The following is an 18,524-nucleotide window of genomic DNA, read 5'->3' as shown; positions in this document are numbered from 1 at the left end:
ACACAAGGGAATAGGCTAAACCACTGGTACATCAGACTCCCTGGGGAGTGCTGGGTTTGGCCATCTGGACAACTGACAGATTTGGGCCTGGGGTGTCGCAGCCACCAAGGAAAATGGGGCACCCCATACATTTCTGAAAAGACACCTGGGGGAATCCAAAGAGTTCTGACTTTTGCCAATCGCCCAGAAACTATTAACCACAAGGCCTGGTAAAACTTCAAAATGTGGAGAAATAACTACATTTTCAAACATTTGCCAACAGGAAACCACCGAAACCTGCCGGGAATAACACATATCCTATCTTCCCACGTTCCCACAGGTGTCCCAACAAAAACAGGACCTCACATGTATGGGTGCACTTACCTGGGCGCAAAGGGAAAAGGCTAAACCACAGGTACACCAAAGGCCCTAGGAAGAGGAAATTCTGATGGTATTTGGAGTTGTGGACAATCCACACATTTGTGCCTGGGGTGTTGCAGCCACTAACCAAAATGGGAAACCCCATGCATTTCTGAAAAGAAGACACCCGTGGGAATCCAAAGAGGTCTGACGTTCGCAAATCGCTCTAGAATGTACTTACTTCCCACAAGGCCTGGCAAAGTCAAGTATTTAAGAGAAAAAACATTTTTTTTTCACACATTTGCCACCGGAAAACCACAGAAACACACCTGCAACAACACATGTCCTTCCTTGCCATGTTCCCACAGGTGTCCCAACAAAAATGGTACCTCACATATGTGGGTGCACCGATCTGGGCTCAAAGGGAAAAGGCTAAACCACTGGTACATCAAACGCCTTTGGGAAGACTGGATTTGGCTTTGTGGACAACCCACATATTTGGGCTTGGGGTGTCGCAGCCACCAAGGAAAACCAGGAACCCCATGCATTTTTTGAAGAAAAAAAAAACCCTGTGGGAATCCAAAGAGGTCTGACTTGTGTGAATCACCCTAGAATGTATCACTGTGAGAAACCAGAAGATGTCTCAACCTCTAGACCCTGTGGATCTCTCTCAGGTGGTAAGGGCACGGCCATTGCCTTTGGATCCAGACCCTTAGGGTGGACCAGTGCGGGAGGATGACCTGGGTGAGGGGTCTTGTGGGAGTGGGACAGGTGATGTCTTTCACACCAACTTCATGTACTCCATGTGAACTCTGCCTGCATTCAAAAGTCATGTTGCACCAACTGTATCTGCACACTCCTAGCAAGTGGACATCCGCTTGCATGGCAATCTCGTTTCCAGGTCGTTTTTCACACCAACTTCATGTATTTGCATATGATGAAGTATGCCTGCATTCCACAGTCATGTTGCAACAACCATATCTGCACACATATAGCAAGTGGGGATCTGCTCACATGGCAAGCTCGTTTCCAAGCGATGTCTTTCACACCAACGTCAAGTACTCGCATAGCAAGTGTGCCTGCATTCAACAGTAATTTTGCACCAACCATATCTGCAAACGTACACACACTAACCATTTCTCCAGTGATGGTAAAGTGTAGTCACAGCAATCAAATCTGCATGGACAGCTCAGCCTCACACATCAATCACATCTCCATCATTCTCAAAGAAGACATTCCAATTATACAAAACATGAACTTTACTTAAAAAGAAATCATGGCAGGGTGGTACGATTTATACAAGATATCACTGCCACATAGATGGTGTCCAGTTCCCATTTTTATTTCACGTAACCTTCAAGCGGAGGGAGCCAAACTGCCTTTCACTTATTGTGAAAGATACTCCTTGAGTGGAGGCAACCAGAATGGTTTTCGCTTAATGTCAAAGGCAAGCCTCGAGTTGAGAGAGCTGGACTGCCGTACCTTTCCAAGACATGCCTCAAGTGGAGGGAGATGGACTACCATTACTTCCACTTGAGGCATGCCTTGGCAAGCAACCAGAATGGCATTCCTTTCTAAGGCACCACTGCACTGGAGGGTGCTAGAGTGATGTTTTTTTGTTAAGGCATGCTTCAAGTGGAAAGAGTTGTAGCAGTGTTCCTTACCAAGACTGGCCTCAACTGGAGGCAGCTGAACTACCATCGCTTGCCAAGGCACGCCTCAAGTGGAATAAACCAGAATGGCATTGCTTTCGAAGGCATGCTGAGGGAGCTGGACTGCCAGTGCTTGCCAAGGCATGCCTCAAGTGGAAGAAACCAGAATGGCATTGCTTTCTAAGGCACAGCTGCACTGGAGGGAGCTGGAGTGACGTTTATTTGTAAAGCATTCCTCAAGTGGAAGAAGCCAGAACGGCGTTCCTTTCCAAGGCACACCTCAAGTGGAGGGAGCTGAAGGCTCACCAAAGTGAAGTGAACCAGAATGGTGCTTCCTTCTTGTCGAAGGGATTCCTCCAGTGGAGGGAGCTGGAGTGGCGTTCCTTTCTAAGGCATGCAAAATGGGTCCCTTTGTAAGAATGGTGGGCATTTCAGGAAATCACTCGATCTCCAATACAGTTTCTTTGTATGATACAAACGAAAACACAGCCGTAGGCAGAGGGCTGGCATGGAAGGGCATTAGGGACAGTAAATCGAAGTATCCCTTTTTCTTGTTTTGTACACACCTCACATTTTCTGTATGGTTGTGTCTTCATGGGTGTGGCAGGAACATAATCAGCAAAGTGTCTTCCTTCCAATCTGGCTACATCCTTTACTTCCGGAAAGTAAGGAGTTGCTACACGGATAGGGAATTTTCAACAGCTTTTTCAAAGTTCAAAAAAGTCAGTTTGGTTTCTGGAGCAGCTCCACCATATACAACATATGCATTGTACGTAGCTACATGCATAAGGTGTACTGCCAACTTCTTTTACCATATGCAAGACTTCCGTGTTGCATGGTAGGACTCAAGTAATTGCTCAGTTTTACCTACTCCTCCCATGTACCTGTTGGCATGCAGAATACACTTGAGTTTCGGCACTTGCTGAGCCTGCCCCCGCACAGTGACAAGTGAAGTGCTTTCATCATGAATAGTACTTAGCATATGCACATCCCTTCTGTCGCAGAATTTTACTTCCACCAGTTCATCCCGCCACAATGCCATACATGTTCCCTTGTCCAGCTTCTTACAAACAAGTTGTCTGGGGAAGCCTTTGCGGTTACTGCGGATTGTAACACATGCTAATGTGTCCACATGGTACAATTCCTTGAACAGTGGTATCCCGATGTAGAAATTGTCCACATACAAATGGTGACCCTTGTGGCACAATGGTGTGGCAAGATCCCACAAATCTTCTCGCTTGTCCCTAAATGGGCTGGGCAGCCTGGCGGGTTTATGCTCGAGTCTTTTCCATGTTGTAGGCATACCCAGTGGTACTTTCACACAACATGTACCTCTTGATCCCATATCGTGCTCTTTAGCTCGGAATAAACTACTTGAACACTAGCCGACCTTTGAACAATATCAAAGACTCATCAATGGATATTTTCTGACTTGGAACATACACCTCTGAAAATCGATGTGCAAAGTGCTTGAGTAATGGCTGAATTTTGAATAGCTTATCACAATTTGGGTCCTTTCTTGGTAAGGCTGCAGAGTTGTCATTTAAATACAGCATACGTTGCAGTGCTAGGAAACTATCGCTACTCATTATTGCTGGAAAGAAAGGGCTTACTAAAGCTTCAGTTGACCAGTACATTGAGATCGATGGCTTCTGCACTATTCCCATGAGCAGAGTGAGACACCCCCAAAATGTTCTCAACTCAACACCCGTAGTTGGAACCCAAGAGTGTGCTCTGGAGTGGGGTCTCACATTGCCACTCTGTACCCTCAAGAACTGTTCAGAATAAAGATTGGTTTGCTCAACCACATCTGAAATGAACCCGTCATCTACAAAAAGGTTGAAAAGGTCAATAGGTTGAAAACCATCTGTATTCTCTGTGCACCCCGACACTCAAGTGAAAGGTAGCACAACAGGCTGAGCCATTGCTGGAGGAACCCAGTCTGACCCATGAGCCATGTCATGAACTGGCAAGTTCCTCGCACGTCCTGCATGTTCCCTTAACCTTGCAGGTAATGTTTGTGTGGGAAGTGTCAGACGAGGGGCATTTACCCATTCGTTCTCTTCCTCATCAGATGAGGAGCTGGAACTAGCCTTAACCGAAAACTCACTTCCCGACTCTACTGCTTACTCCCCCTCAGAAGCAGATTCTGCATCTGGTTGACCACACAATTGTACCAAATTGTCTGAAATCTGCTCGAAGCATGTAGCAGTCCTCCAATTGAAAAGGAATACTTATTTGCTAGCACTTGCGTGCAATAAAGTATAGCACACTGCTTACTTACAAGTGGTTGGACTGCAACAACACACCTGCACCTACAACAAAGAGAATAAAAAATATAAGTAAGATGTCGTATTTGTCTAATGTTTAGGTAAAGATAAGTGTAGAGAAGATCATGGAACCCACACTAACAAATGAAATGCACCCATTGAGCAAGGAACCTTCCACTCCCCCCAAGGGTGCTGGTGGGTGGCAAATGCAAGTGAAAAACAACATATCAAAGTATTTCTAAGTGGGTGAGGTGAAAAGCCACTGTACGCAGAAAGTGAAGAATGGGAAAGTACATGGCAGGCCCATTCAAGACCATTGCTGCCACCTTTTCCACTAAACCTGCTGCTCATTGGCATAGGGTAGGAGGTGGAGGGGGAAGGTCACAAGCACCAACCAACTACAACGGCCAGCAAGTGAAAATAAGCTACAAAAAGTGGTGATGCTTTGGAAAGAAATGGGCAGCATTAACATTTTGAATAGATTGATATGCCACCAAAAACACAGTAGAATGCAGGTTCTAACAAGACGGAGTCTCACTGTCAACAGATTTATTCACCATTTTCTTAAAAGATCACAGAACCCAGTAAGTGCATCAATTATTGGGATTCCCCCCAAACATAACGTCTCGGCAAAGTTCATTATGTCCGCAATGAAAACGTCCATGCCTCACTTAGATAGGTGCACTCTGTCTCTGTGAAACATCACACCACCTTTGATGAAACCATGGTGAATTGTCTGAATTTTGTCATTTGACATGGTCCTTTTTTCCATCTCACAATTAAGTTTCCTCACTGAGGAGTTGATGGCCTTTTCCTTTCCTGGAGTTCTCCAATCCCTCCTTGGAATCATTTGAGACCAAACCACCAGAGTGTTTGGGAACCTAAGCGACATACACTCTACTCCATTACAGCCATAACTCATTGGCGTACCTCTCTACATCCCAAATAAGCCATGTCATTTCCACCCAGGTGACTCCTGTCAGCTGCTGGCGACGCATTCCCCCAACACCAAACCAGTACAGTGACACGCAATCCCTCAGACCCAGATGTGCTTGGGCCTTTGAAATGTGCTTCTGCCCTTCGGATGAAAGAGTGCCTGACAATCCATACAACCCTCATGCTCACTAGGAAATGCAAAAAGAAAAACGAACATGAATAGGGCCTGACCTACAGTCCATCCATTACGACAGCAAGTGCATTCCCGGCCACATGTCCCTTGCAACTATCCCAGACACACACTTCCCCCCATTGTTATACCCATTTCAAATGCGCTGGAACCCTGTGTACATTACTTCAAGGTTATTATGATTGATATGGCATTTATAACGTTCCTATACACAAGTGTTTCAATTATGTATTAGACACCTATTTTTCAGGGAAAGATGTGATGGCCACATCATGTCCGCTTGTGCCAATAACACAGGTGTGCTGGCATGATAGTAATTGGTGATGGTTTCTGTTCTTGCTGCATACTGTATACTTCAAGGTGGTAAGGAGAGTTGCACATACTACACTGCGGTCCCAGGGAGCCCTAGCAGGTTCCCTGTCCTTTCCAGGAGGGAAAATCTGTAACGCAGCCCTGCCAGCACTCCAGGATGGTCAGGGGTGATGTCCCTGGCCTTGGGCACCTGTCTCCCATGTGGATTGGCTGTCCCCAAGTCCAGCAGCAGTTCCGGGAAGCCCCGGCAGGGTCCCCATTCTTCCCCGGATGGAAAAGCTGTAACGCAGCCCAGCCACAGAATTCCAGGCTGGTCTTGGGAATGGTCGACCCACATGAAGATAAGCGCCCAAGGGTGGAGACATCGCCTCCCACCATCCTGGAGTTCTGGCTGGCCTACGTTACATCTTTTCCCTCTGGGAAAGGACAAGGACCCTGCTGGGGCTTCCTGGAACCACTGCTGGGCTTACTGACTGTGACTCCACATGGGTAATGGGTGCCCAAGGTCAGGGACATCATCCCTGACCATCCTGGAACTGTGGCTGGGCTGCGTTAAAGAATTTCCCTCCGGGAAGTGATGGGGACCCTGCACTAGGACTGCGCTGCACTTGAGGATGGCCGACCCACATGAAAGACGGCTGCCCAAGGCCATGGTCAGCACCCTGACTATCCTGGAGCTCTGGCTGTCCTGCGTTACAGCTTCTCCCTCCGGGAAAGGACAGGGGCCCTGCCGGGGCTCCCTGGGACTGCAGCTGTTGAGAATGGTCGACCCACATGGGAGACAGCTGCCCAAGGCCGGGGACATCACCCCGACAATCCTGGAGCTCTGGCTGGGCTACGTTACAGCTTCTCCCTCCAGGAAGGGATGGGGACCCCGCCAGGGCTCCACTACTTACATAAGCCAGCAAAAGCTTCTGCCTGCCACAACCGTAAATAAAACAAAAAACATTGATTATATGTGGTCAGCCCAGCAAAAACAAATTGAAACGATCATGCTACTATCACCCCTACCCCTTTCATATAAGCCATCCTTGGTGGTCTAGTGACGCCCACACCCCCCAGTAAAAACACATTTGCCCCTTCCTATGGGCAGATTGCCAGATTACACTGGCAATCTGCCCCCAGGGAGGGCTACATGACATGCCCCCCCATTCGTTAGGGGTGGGGGGGGGAAGGGCCACCCTCTTTCATATAAAATAAATCCCTCGCGGTCTAGTGAAAATCGCCAGAACAACCCCAACACAAAGTACTTGATTTCCCTTTCCCCTTCTTTAGGGGCAGATGGGTACATTAGTGTGCCTATCTGCCCCAAGGGTGTACAAAACGTAATGCCCCATGCTTTGGGGGCCCTAAGAGGGAGAGGGCCGCTTATATAGCGTTGGAAAGGGGAGTCTCCCCTTTCCAACGACACCTCACTCGATCAAAACGGCATAGAAATACCAGAGATCGATTAAAGTTGGAAACTCCAGATCCTTGTGGCTGATTGATTTACTTATCAATTACCTTCTCTTAAAGTTTAGAAGAGTGTTCATAAAATCCCTTAATTCTTTGAATCAGTTATGCGCTAGGATTTATGTAAATTGGACCAGACTGAACATCAGATTGAGAGTAGAAAACAGAAGACTAATAATGACAATAATAGATTCTACAGTATTGGAATCCATAGGTTGGAACACTATTGGTTCTACAGACATGAAACATGTGAAATGGACTAAACTAAAGATCCGATTGAGAGCCAGATTCTGCACATTCAACAGAGATCTGAAGTAATAGGACCGACTGTACAAATTGCAAAACGGTACTGTGGTCAAGATATACGGTCTGATCCAACCAGGCACAAGCCACAACCTAATATTGAAATGCGGGCACTTGAGAACCCCACTTAGCACATAACTGATTCAAAGAATTAAGGGATTTTATGAACACTCCTCTAAACTTTAAGAGAATGTATGGGATAAGTGAATCATCAGCCACAATAATCTGGAGTTTGCAACTTTAATTGTACTACTGTAAACGGGGTCGGATTGGGACAAGAAATGGGCCTGGACACCCAAAAAAAAAGTGGCCCACCCCTTGCCTCAAAAAAGTGGCCCACCACTCGCCTCATGACCCTTGACCTCTGATAAGATCACCAGAAGTGATGTCATTTGACCCCACCCCAAAGTGACATCCCAGAAGCAATAAAACTCGACCCCTCACCCCTTGACAAAACAGGAAGTGGCATCAAATAGCATTGTTCCTAAAGTACACTATGAACAATATGGTTATGATTTCACTGTGATATACATTTCATACAAGAATGGATCACCATATGTATCATTATTATTTTAAAAAAATGTAAACCATTTTTTTTTTTCCAAACTGGCCCAGGAGAGGGCAGAAACCGTCCCCCACACCCCAGGGGCGATTTCGGACTGGCCACCGGCCGAGAGGCCGAAGGGCCAATCCGACCCTGACTGTAAACACTAACAAGATGTACAGCGATTTGCAGACGTCTGCACCGATGTCGTCCTCACCCATTGACTGATGAAGTCATGACGCTAAATGTACATATTTTACTTTCAAGATGGCGGTGGTTCTGCACACGCGGAACGCTGCCATCCTGAAATAACCCATCCATGATTTTAAGCACTTTAAGGTAAGTGAAATGGGCTATCCCGCAAAACAGAAGTGATCCGTTCACAAAAATGAACTTTAAATTGTGTGTGTGTGTCTCCGTCTCCAACAGTGCAGCCGTGAGGCTTTCCATCTCGTATATTTCCTTTGCTTTGCACAACCAGTCTATCTTTGCAGGCAGGGCGTTTCCTTTCCACCTTATTGTTACACGTGATGCTAGGAGAAGGTTTCTGGGTATTTGGGGTAGTACCAAATATTGCCCCTCCACTAGTTCAACACCAAAGAGCACCAAAAGGGGCGTGAGGTCTCTACTAATTCCCTCTTGTCTCATGGATCCAACCCAGGATCTCCTTTAAGTAGGTTTGTATGCCGGAACAGTCCCACCACTGGTGCCAGTATGTGCAGACCTGAGTAAACCCGTGCCAACAATAGGGGCTGATACCTGCATACATTTTTGCCAGGGGCTGGGGGGGGGTTAGGTGCCATTGCATCAGCAATCAACAATTGTGCATTTTGTACTGAACGGCTATTGATGACCTCCATACCGCTTTGTATATTGCATTCCAGCCCTCCTGGTTATCCTCCCACCCCAACTCTTTCCCAGTTAAACTGTGTGCGCAGGATTGGCAAGTGACCTATTTCTATCAGAGCCCAATACATTGTGGTGATTAGCCCCTTGGTCCCTGCGTGCGTGTTTAGAATGTTCTCTAAGGGGGTGTTGGAGCTGCTGGTTTCCATTGTGGGTCCGTGAGGACACCCTCTGATGAATGATCTTTAACACCCATTTGTCAGTGCTGATGTTTTCCCACTGTTTGACATAAAAATGGACAACCAACCCCCTAATGGGGTGCTGAAGCAGGGGTTCCGGCCTCAGGGCTGGTCAGGCTTTGTTAGGCAAGATTGTATGCAGTACCCTTTGTGTGCACTAAAGCAACCCTGACGACCTGGCAATGGGAACCCAACCTTTGGTATAAGCTTGTACTACACAGGTTGGTAGCGTGTTGAGCAGCCTGGCTTATCTCAAGAGGGGTTAATGTGAGCTGTAGGAGAGTTACAGAGATGCACAGTGACAAGTATTCAAATAAACACTTACACCCAAGGTTTCTTGAATAAACAATTATCAATGTATTCATCAGTCAGTTAGAATAAGCCTTCTCCAGAAGGGGGCAGGCAATATAACAGTAACACTCAGATACACTTCAAAATTACACTCTTAATATTTCTAAACCAGTAAGTACCCTTTTGGGATGGCCCACAGACACTACCTACACCCTCAGGTGACTTCAATAGTTAGGGTGCTGGTGACATTAATTTATCACTGTTGCATTTAGAATCAGATTTCAGAGTGTGTCAAAGAGAAAGGTTATTACACAACAAGAGATCTCACAAATATTTCTCAAAGCAGGTAAGTACTTGTGTAAACCCCCCAATGCAAAGCTAGTTAACCCTTTCCTGGAAGGAAGACCAAACACATTCAAAGAGGGAAGAAGTCATTCAGGGAGCCAGGCTAAGCCAAAGTCAATTTGAGCCAAAGTCTAGGTGAAACTGTAGCACTTCTCAGAGGTAGGTAAAAATCTTGCACAATGTTTTAAAAGTCTTTGTAGATCGAACAATTCAAAGTAGGGCCACACGCTGTTTAGGCTTGTGAAGTAAAGAAGCTTTTAGCAACTATACAGAGCAACCACAACAAGTCTCACCAACAGAGAATTAGTGCAGTTACATGACAAGAGGGAAGTTCTCTTAGACTGTACAGTACCTTCAGGTTGAAGAAAAATGTTCCTGTGCAGCTCTGCAGATCCTTGTGTTCCTGTGCCTCAGTCGTGGGGACAAGAGGGAGGACTTCTGGGGACTCCTGCACTGCAATGGGACGGTTACCAACTGCAACCGGCAATCTTCAAACAAGTGGCACTTCAGTGTTTCAGCTCCTCGCGTCTACCGCAAATAGCAACACAGCGGTTTCTGGCTGTCGAGATGGACTTTCCTTGCATCTGGGGTCCTGCACTCTGTTGAGGTGTCTCAGGCTCGGTCAATCCTGTGAGTCCGGAGGATCTTCCTGGAGCTCTTGGCCAACTTAAAAGCAACGCACACAATCTGGTGTTCCTCTCCATGGCGTTTTGGTTTCCAGCAGCAACTCTGTGGAAATTCAACCAGCTCCCAGAGAATGTCCAGGTGGTTGCCAGACATTTCGTCAAAAAAAATTTGTCGACAGGACATTTGGTCGAAACCATTTGGTCGAAAACCAAATGGTCGAATTTTTTTTTATTTTTTATTTTCACAATTTTTTTTTTGTTTTCTAAAAAAAAACCCTTTTTTTCCCTAAACTACAACCTAAAAAAGATATATATATATATATATATATATATATATATATATATATATATATATATATATATATATATATATATATATATATATATATATATTAAAAAAAAAATTTGACCATTTGGGTTTCGACGAAATTACGTTGACCAAATGTCTTTCGACGAAATGACTTTCGACGAAATGTCCGGACACCTGTCCAGGTGGCTTATTTTGGAGTTGATTGGTCCAACAAACTCAAGTGGCGAAGTCATGCTTGCAGGGGCTTCTCTGTCGGTATGATTTTGGAGTTTCAGCACAACAGCAGGACTTCACCGGGCAAATCAACGGTCCAGGAGTTGTAGCAGGCGTCCTCTTCAAGAAGTTCTTCGGTTCCTTCGCCCAGTGGTCTACTCTGCCTTCCAAGCCAAAAGCCTCACCTTGCTGTCAGTCACCCAGCAGTGTTGCTGTCCTTGCCGGACAGGCAGCCGGCCAATCACTACAGAGTGCATTTGGGTCTCCTAGGAGACTAAGTGCAGGGAGTTTCGGGCACCTCCCTCACTTCCTGCCCCAGCAGACACCCTGGAGCCAGAGGCGGGCTTCATTCGTGAATCCCGCCAAAGGCAAAGCGAACAAAGGGACTAAACCTGGGTTGGCACGCAGAGTAAATCTCAAAAAGGACCTTTCCAAGAAGAAATGGTGAAAAAAGAAGACTGGGCCATTTTGACAAAAATGGCATCCTGGGGTCCTTTACTGCAGCTGCGAACGTAGCCCGCGGTAAATGCACACAAGGTAGTTAAAAGTAAACCACTGCCACCAGCCATTCATCGAGGAAAGGGTAACACAAAAATGTTACATGAGAAGCTAGACAAAGGGGATACGAAGTAACCCCTCCGGCACCCTATTGTACTATAGTGTGTGCTGGGTTTAGAAAGTTACAAATGTAAGTGAGGTCAATTTCACTTTACTGCTTTTGGAAACAGTAGTTTATCCAAGATAAGGTATTCAAACCTTTGGGAAATCTGGAAGACTTCCCTGTGCCACTGCACTGAAGGTGCTGTGTGACACAATGTAAAAGATGATGCCTATGGAGTTTGTCAGACTCCACAACCAAAAGAAACCGTGTTCAAAAATCACATTAAAATACATGAGTGGGGGGAAAAAGGGTCTCACTCTCTCCAGGTAAAAAAATCAAGTTCTCAAAATCGAGCACAGTTTCTGAGTGTCTCTAAGGTAGAGGAATTATCACATTTCTGAGAATTCTCCCTAACAGGCTTGTTTAGGTGTTTGGGCCCTCAAAGCTCTCAGTCTCTGCAGGATTCCTCTGTATGTTTGCAACCGTCCCCTATATGCATCCTGGTAGCTGGTGCGAGATGTTATCTGGCGATAGGATGGCCTGTCCTCCCTGGAACTCCTTGAGAACCTAGTCTTCCCAGACTAAAAGGAATGTGCTGCTGTTTGAAGGTGCCCAGGGAACAGGTGGCATCTGTATCAGCTCGAATGGCCTGAAGGTTTTCATCTATTTTTTCCTCAAAAAGGTCAATTCCATCAAACGGCATATCTACTGTCTGTTTGTACTTTAGGAGGGAAGTTGGTTGCCTTCAACCAACCTTGATGTCGCATGACCGCTCTGTTGCCCATCTGCCGAAAACCAGTGTCTACAGTGTCCAAAGCAACTGTGGTGGCATGGTCTGAAGGGGCTTCCCCTTCACGTAGCAGTGCTAGAGCCGCCTCATGGTTATCATCAGGGAGAAATTCCAGGATGGGGCCCATCTTGTACCTCAGTTCGCATTCATAACGGGAGAGGATTGCCAATGAGTTTGCCACCTTGATGGTAGTAGCGGCTGTGGAAATAACACTCTTCCCAAAAGCATCAAGCTGTTTTCCCTCTTTGCCAGGGTGCACCATGCAGGGGAGGAAGGGTTGGCAGATTGCTTCCGTGTAGCTGCCAGGACTACTGATTCTGGGCCGGGTTGTATGCGTAGACACTTAGGAGCTGCGTCTGGAACTTGATACTTTTTCTCCAGGCGATCCTTCTTGGGTGGTGCCAAGAAAGGGTTCATCATTACGAAGAGGCCATCTTCCCAGATGTCTTCTAGCATAGGCATCGAGACCACACCGAATTCCGAGAGACTTCAAGGCTTTTGAAAAGAAAACTTTATTTCCTTTGTTCCTCAGGTATGAGGTTGAACAATGTTTCTGCTCGAGTCATGAGGTTGTGAAAGGAACTGATCTCATCTGGTGGTGAGTCTCACAGAGGTAGATCTGCTGGTTCACCATCAGCAAGGACCAGGTCGTCAAACTCATCTGTAGTATGAGTGTCCGGGGACCTGTCAGAGAGCTCATCACCTCAGTGTTGAAGAGGATGGTAACTGGTACAGAGAGCTGAGGTGCCGGTCTTGGTGGCTGAGGAAGGACTAACCCCTCTCTTGAAGGAAGGCCAGTGTTTGCAAAGTGGATAAAATATCAAGGGAGAGATCCCGGTTTGCCCTGAGGCGTGCCCAATGGGGCTGGCATGGGTACTGGATTGGAGGAGCCATGGGTGGGAAAGGATCAGGCTCTTCCTGTATTTCCTCCTGTTCAGAAAAGGGAGCCCCCAGAGGCGTATCTGAAAATTCACTTCTCTTCAGCAGCTGGGCAGGTAGTGCAGAGTGTTAAGAGGCAGTCGTAGTAGGTGGCACATGGGGAGCCAGAGTGAAAAGTGGCTGTTTTCGTGGGTCATGGCAAAAACAACAAAGCTCATGGTAGGTCTTTGTCGACTTTAGCACCTCTTCGAAATGTGGCTATTACAGGACCCTGGGCATGAGAAACCAACGGTGCCGACTGTCTGGGCAGTAAAGATCTTTGTGGTCTGGCTTGTAGAGATGGTAGTTTGCTTTGAGGTCGTTGACGAGGGTGTCGTTGATTTCGACGGCTTGTGGTCCGTTGACAGGGTTGTCAACGAAGACTTCGTTTTGTGAGTTATCGACAGAGTGGGTGTGGATAAATAATGTTTCTGAATGTTTCAGTGACAGAGCTTTAGGCGTTATGGGTGCAGATGTGGCGGCTGTAGGCATGGACGAGGTGGTCGCCGCAGTCGACTAAGTCATTGATGAGGTGGTCGACGGAGGGATAGCTGGCGTGTGTGCCCCATGTCCCTTTCTCCTTTTCTTCCCCTGGGAAGATTCCTCATCGGACCTCGACCGGAAGGGAAGAGGAAGGGAGTACGCTCCATGGATCTGCTATGTCTGGCAAAGGCATGACTGAGAACCGATGTAGACTCGGAGGCCCCAACGCCCTCATCTAGCCATGTCACCAACCTGCATCAGCTGTCCTTGCTTGTCTTCGACAAAAAGGATTGGCAGATGGAGCAGCTCTCCCTGTCATGATCTGGATGCACGCACTACAGACACTTCTCATGAAGGTCTTCTATATATACATATTTGAGGTGGCATTTGGCGCAAGCCTTTAAAAAGGCTTTTCTCTGTGTCTGCCCTTACAATGGAAGGCCTCAGACTTGAAGAATCTGAGACGGATTTGAACTTTGTCGATGGTTGGAATTTGACCAGCAACGGGAACCTCTAGCTGGGAGGCTTTTGAGTGGTAAAAGTTGAAGAATCAATGGAATATATTGATCAAAAATAGGACAAAACATTGAGTTTTTGAAGAGTGAAAAATCGAGGACTCTCAGCACTTGAGCGTATGGTAAAATTCTGAAGATGGCCACCAGGGGTGGCGTTAAGGAGGACGAATGTCATTGGCTTGGGCAGGATGACCGAAAGTGACAGTAATAAACTACAGAAGTGACAGGCAGTTTATATTCATTGAGCATGTGAATCCATTAAGGATTCAATGCTGGAGAACTAATGCTATTAGGAAGAGTTGAGTGACATTAAACAAATAAAATCGTTGTAAGGGTCCTGCAGCTCCTGTGTGGTTTCCAAGGCCAGGTTTCTAACCTTAGGTCCAAGCGCGTTTAGATCTGAGAAAGTTGAGTGCACTTAAAAATACAAGTTTGACTACCCTCGTATTAAGTTACTTTATGAATAAAGAGGAGAGCAAAACGTATGCAATACATAAATACTAGTACATGATCCTAACGAAATGAGGCATGACGACAAGACACTGCTGTGACTGAAATAGAAAGCACTGTTTGCTAGTGCTTGTTAAGGAGGTATTTACATTTTCAGGAAACGCATGCGTCATGAGATGGTGTTGCATGTGAGAGAACAACAAATGTTTTCGGTTAGTGTTTTTTTTATTTGTGAAACACATGATCTATTAACTTGCATTTTACTTTGTCACTTTTGCCTGCAATTAGAGTACACCTTGCCCCTCTATGCTGATTGCTGAATTGCATTGTGGAATGTTGTGCAGTATTCCCTTTGTTTATTTAAATTTTGCAACACTAGTAGTTTTTAAGATTTCAAATTACCTCAAAGTTGAGGATCAGCGTAAATAACGTTGCTAGCTTAATGAACGTGTCATTAAATAAGTCTCTTTTTCTGGGGTGTTGGACGACTCCATTGTCTTTTTATGTAGCCGCATTGGTGGGGAAACCTCTATTGAGGCTGTGCGGTATTGGAGCTTGCACCGGTCAAACACTGAGAGCCCGAAAACGTGTCCATGCCTCTGAAAAGGAATTCTGCGGGCTCAAAAAGTACAGTACAAGAACAGATTTGAATAATTTTTGGGACAATAAAAATTTATCATTTTCAATTCGAAACGCTGCACTAATTTGTATGATGGCACGCAGTGGTCAAAGTGTAGGAAAAGAAGTAATGGAACTATGTTCCCTACTGGCCTGCTCTCCCCCCCTCTCCCCACAGACCCCATAGCCAAGCCCCCTCCCATGCCCAATAAAACCCCCAAAACACATGTGCCTGCTGTTTAAGGTGCACTATAAGTGCAAGTTTCAACTTCTTCCTACACTTTTATTTTGAAACAAAACCATTCCGGAACGGTTTCTTTTTTAAAGTATAGGAACGGTCAAACTAAATTAAAAGAAGTAGAGGAACACGCTCCCGACCGCTCCCGTCCACTTCGACCACTGATGGCACGTTGTCTAAAGTTAACTGGGGGTGAGTGAGGCTTGTACTCCAGTTTGTGGCAAACGGGTTTGTGGAGTGCTGGTAATTTTCCCACCATGATCTGTTTTTTTTTTCAGCTCCCAGACCTGCTGCAGCGAGGTCCAGGAAGGAGGGGGCAGACGAAGAGCTTTCTTCTGCGCAATGCCGGGTTCCTGATCGGGTCTGCCCTGATGCTTTGTATCGCCCTGTTTGAACACCAAATACAGTTTTCCAATGTGGATTTATGACACTGCGGTTCCTGGTGGCACCCAAAAGGCTCATTGGTGTCCACAAGGTACTTCCGTCTGACAATTCTACTATGAGTCACTTCCCCCAAGCCTCCGGAATTCTCTATTCAAACATGTCTTGAATTCTACTGCAAATCGCATGTTCATCTCCACTTTCCCTGGAAAAGCTGAAAATGCATTGGAAAGGCCAGTACTGCCAAATTTGAGGAAAGGAAAGTGAGGCCACAACTGTAAAGCAACTCCTAGTACATTTGTATGGACAATCCTGTTCACAGTGTATCTTGATCTAATACTGGATGTGGAGACACTGGGGCTGCATAAGCCACTTCGACATGAAAGTTGAAATGTTTAGCTAAACCAGGCATGCCCTTCGTGGTCCCTTTGAGAAAAGCACTGGTTTTGTACGATCAACCGGACAGTGGATTTAATCTCTTGACCAATAAAGGCATTGATTTTTAAGCTATAAAACAGAACCCATTCACCTTGCTTAGCATGCCTCTTGATGTGTGTTCGCCAGTGAATTCTGCACAGAGCAAAATGTTTCTTTGCTAATCCTGGGAATATTGGATAAGTATGAAACAGGCATTTGTTGGTGCAAACCCTACAATTGTTTATTTGAGACATCCTTACCTGAATTTTGCAGATCATAACATACAATACTTTTTCTTTCTATTGAGGTCTCATTACAAATAATTTGACACAAAGTAAAATAGGAACAGTCTGTTACCAACACTGCACAGTGGCACTCGGGATCTTACATATTCTTGATTATCCTTTGCTATTGCCTAATTTCATCTCCTTTCTGCTGTTCCACTTTTAATCTGAATGTTACAATTCTCTTCTTGTGACCAGTCTCCTTCTTGACCATGTTTTCTTTCTCTTGGGTGTCCTGCAACACTTCCACCCCCCTCTGAATGGCCATCAGTCAGCTCCTCGGTCACACTGTGGTTAACTATTCCTTCGGGCAGCGCCTTTGCTAAACAGGTGAACTTCTCCTTAAGCTTCAGAGTCCATACCTCTTCTCCAAATGAATTTGGCAGATACCTCTCTATGCATTTTGTTGCTGTATACCTCTAACCATTGACTTTTAGGATAAAATTGTATATGTCAAAGCTTCAGTAAATTACTTTCCTACAGAAACTCTTGGAATCTTCGTACTTCTCTCCTTCAATGGACAGTATCTGACGCAAGTGCCATAACGCGTTGAAGCTTGGGAACATGTAAACTCATGAATTAAAACAGTGATGTGGTTTCATTATGTTCAGTTTGCAGTGTAGACTTGTTGCCTTCTACCTTAGGCTGTCGAGGGACTGCTTGAGGTGTGGCCACGTTTCCGGCGACTGCGATCTTCATCCCAGCTGCAATTCGTGACCATACTGCTGTTGGTTGGACTGCATACTCGTAGTTTTGCAGCAACTCTTTGGTATCTCAACTTTGAACTTTGTTGTCTGGTGGTTCTTACATGGTAATGCATCATTTCACACCACCTGACCTTGCTCTTAATGTTTGACCACCTTGTAGGCACTCTTAATTTGGCTCAGATTTAACCGGCTGCCATATTAAGCAATTTGCTCTAATCCCACCCTGTGCAGGCAGAATATGGATATTGCCAGTTGTAGTCACCCTTCTAAACTGTTACACCTGCCATTTCTCATCACTATTACTTCAAAAATCATGCCTCTAGCTGGTAAAAAGCGGCAAAGCCTGGACACGTTGACACGGACAGCCTGATTAAGGGAAGCCACAGATGGATCTGGCAGACACGACTGGCCCTAGGGCCAGAATACGGGAACTGGATGTCAGGTTGATGGTTTTAGAGATACGAGACGGAATTGATAAGCTGGACATGCTGACCACAAATGTTGAGGCATTACTAAATAAGGGGTTGCAGATTCGAGGCTGTAAAGGAGGGTGAGGTAGAGCAGCATATTGAGACTGAGGATGTGGTGAGTGGGCTTGAGGGAGGAGTGGTGATTAAGAAAGAGATAGCAAAGGCAAAACATTAGAAAGTAGAGATGCAATCCTTGTGCAATAGCATAAGACTCAAAGGCATAAGATCTGTGGAGGTCTTCCTAGAAATATTTCTCCTGTATGTCGTGGGTAAACCACTCTTCTATCAGTAATTCTTAAATGAGAATGCACACCACTCACAGAGCCTGAGACCCACCCTGGTGAAGCCTTCCAAGCTGAAGATTGCTCAGGATTTCAACTACAGAGAGAGAGATCTAATCTTGAGAGCTGACAGAGAAATCTGATATGAGAACACCAAGATGTAGATCTTCCCAGCTTTCAGCCCCTCCATGCAAATTGCCAGGAAAACAATTTTGAAAGTAAAGAGACCTGCATAAGAGAAGCAGGAAACACCAGATGCCCTTCCCAGATGAACTGAGCATAATTGGTCATGGAAAAAGCACATGTAGTCACCACAAACATTTCATGACCTGGATCCCCATCCTGCTGGAAAAACAGTGTTAAAATGGATTTCCAAAATCAACCCTGTGGGAGGAGTTTGGGAGGCCAACACATTATGGTGAACAGGAAGAAGACTAAAGTCTATCCAAATCCAATCAATGTAGGTAGCAGCGCACTATTGTATAGACTTAAGAGGGGGAGTG

The 18,524-nt window shown here is 45.8% G+C and overlaps 1 protein-coding gene across 1 annotated transcript in view; it reads left to right on the top strand.

Annotated features, from left to right (window-relative positions):
- SLC39A5 (solute carrier family 39 member 5) overlaps positions 1-17,167 on the top strand; it is a 334,372-nt gene extending 317,205 nt beyond the window's left edge. Inside the window, exon 11 of the mRNA XM_069653748.1 lies at positions 15,760-17,167. Within this exon, the coding sequence (XP_069509849.1) occupies positions 15,760-15,909 (150 nt within the window). The 3' untranslated portion in view covers positions 15,910-17,167. The remainder of the gene's footprint in view (positions 1-15,759) is intronic.
- Positions 17,168-18,524: the final 1,357 nt, after the last annotated feature.

The sequence above is a fragment of the Ambystoma mexicanum genome, chromosome 3q, assembly GCF_040938575.1.
Source record: "Ambystoma mexicanum isolate Mex_15411 chromosome 3q, UKY_AmexF1_1, whole genome shotgun sequence".
In the NCBI taxonomy this organism is placed as follows: domain Eukaryota; kingdom Metazoa; phylum Chordata; class Amphibia; order Caudata; family Ambystomatidae; genus Ambystoma; species Ambystoma mexicanum.
This window is presented reverse-complemented; position numbering and strand designations above follow the sequence as displayed.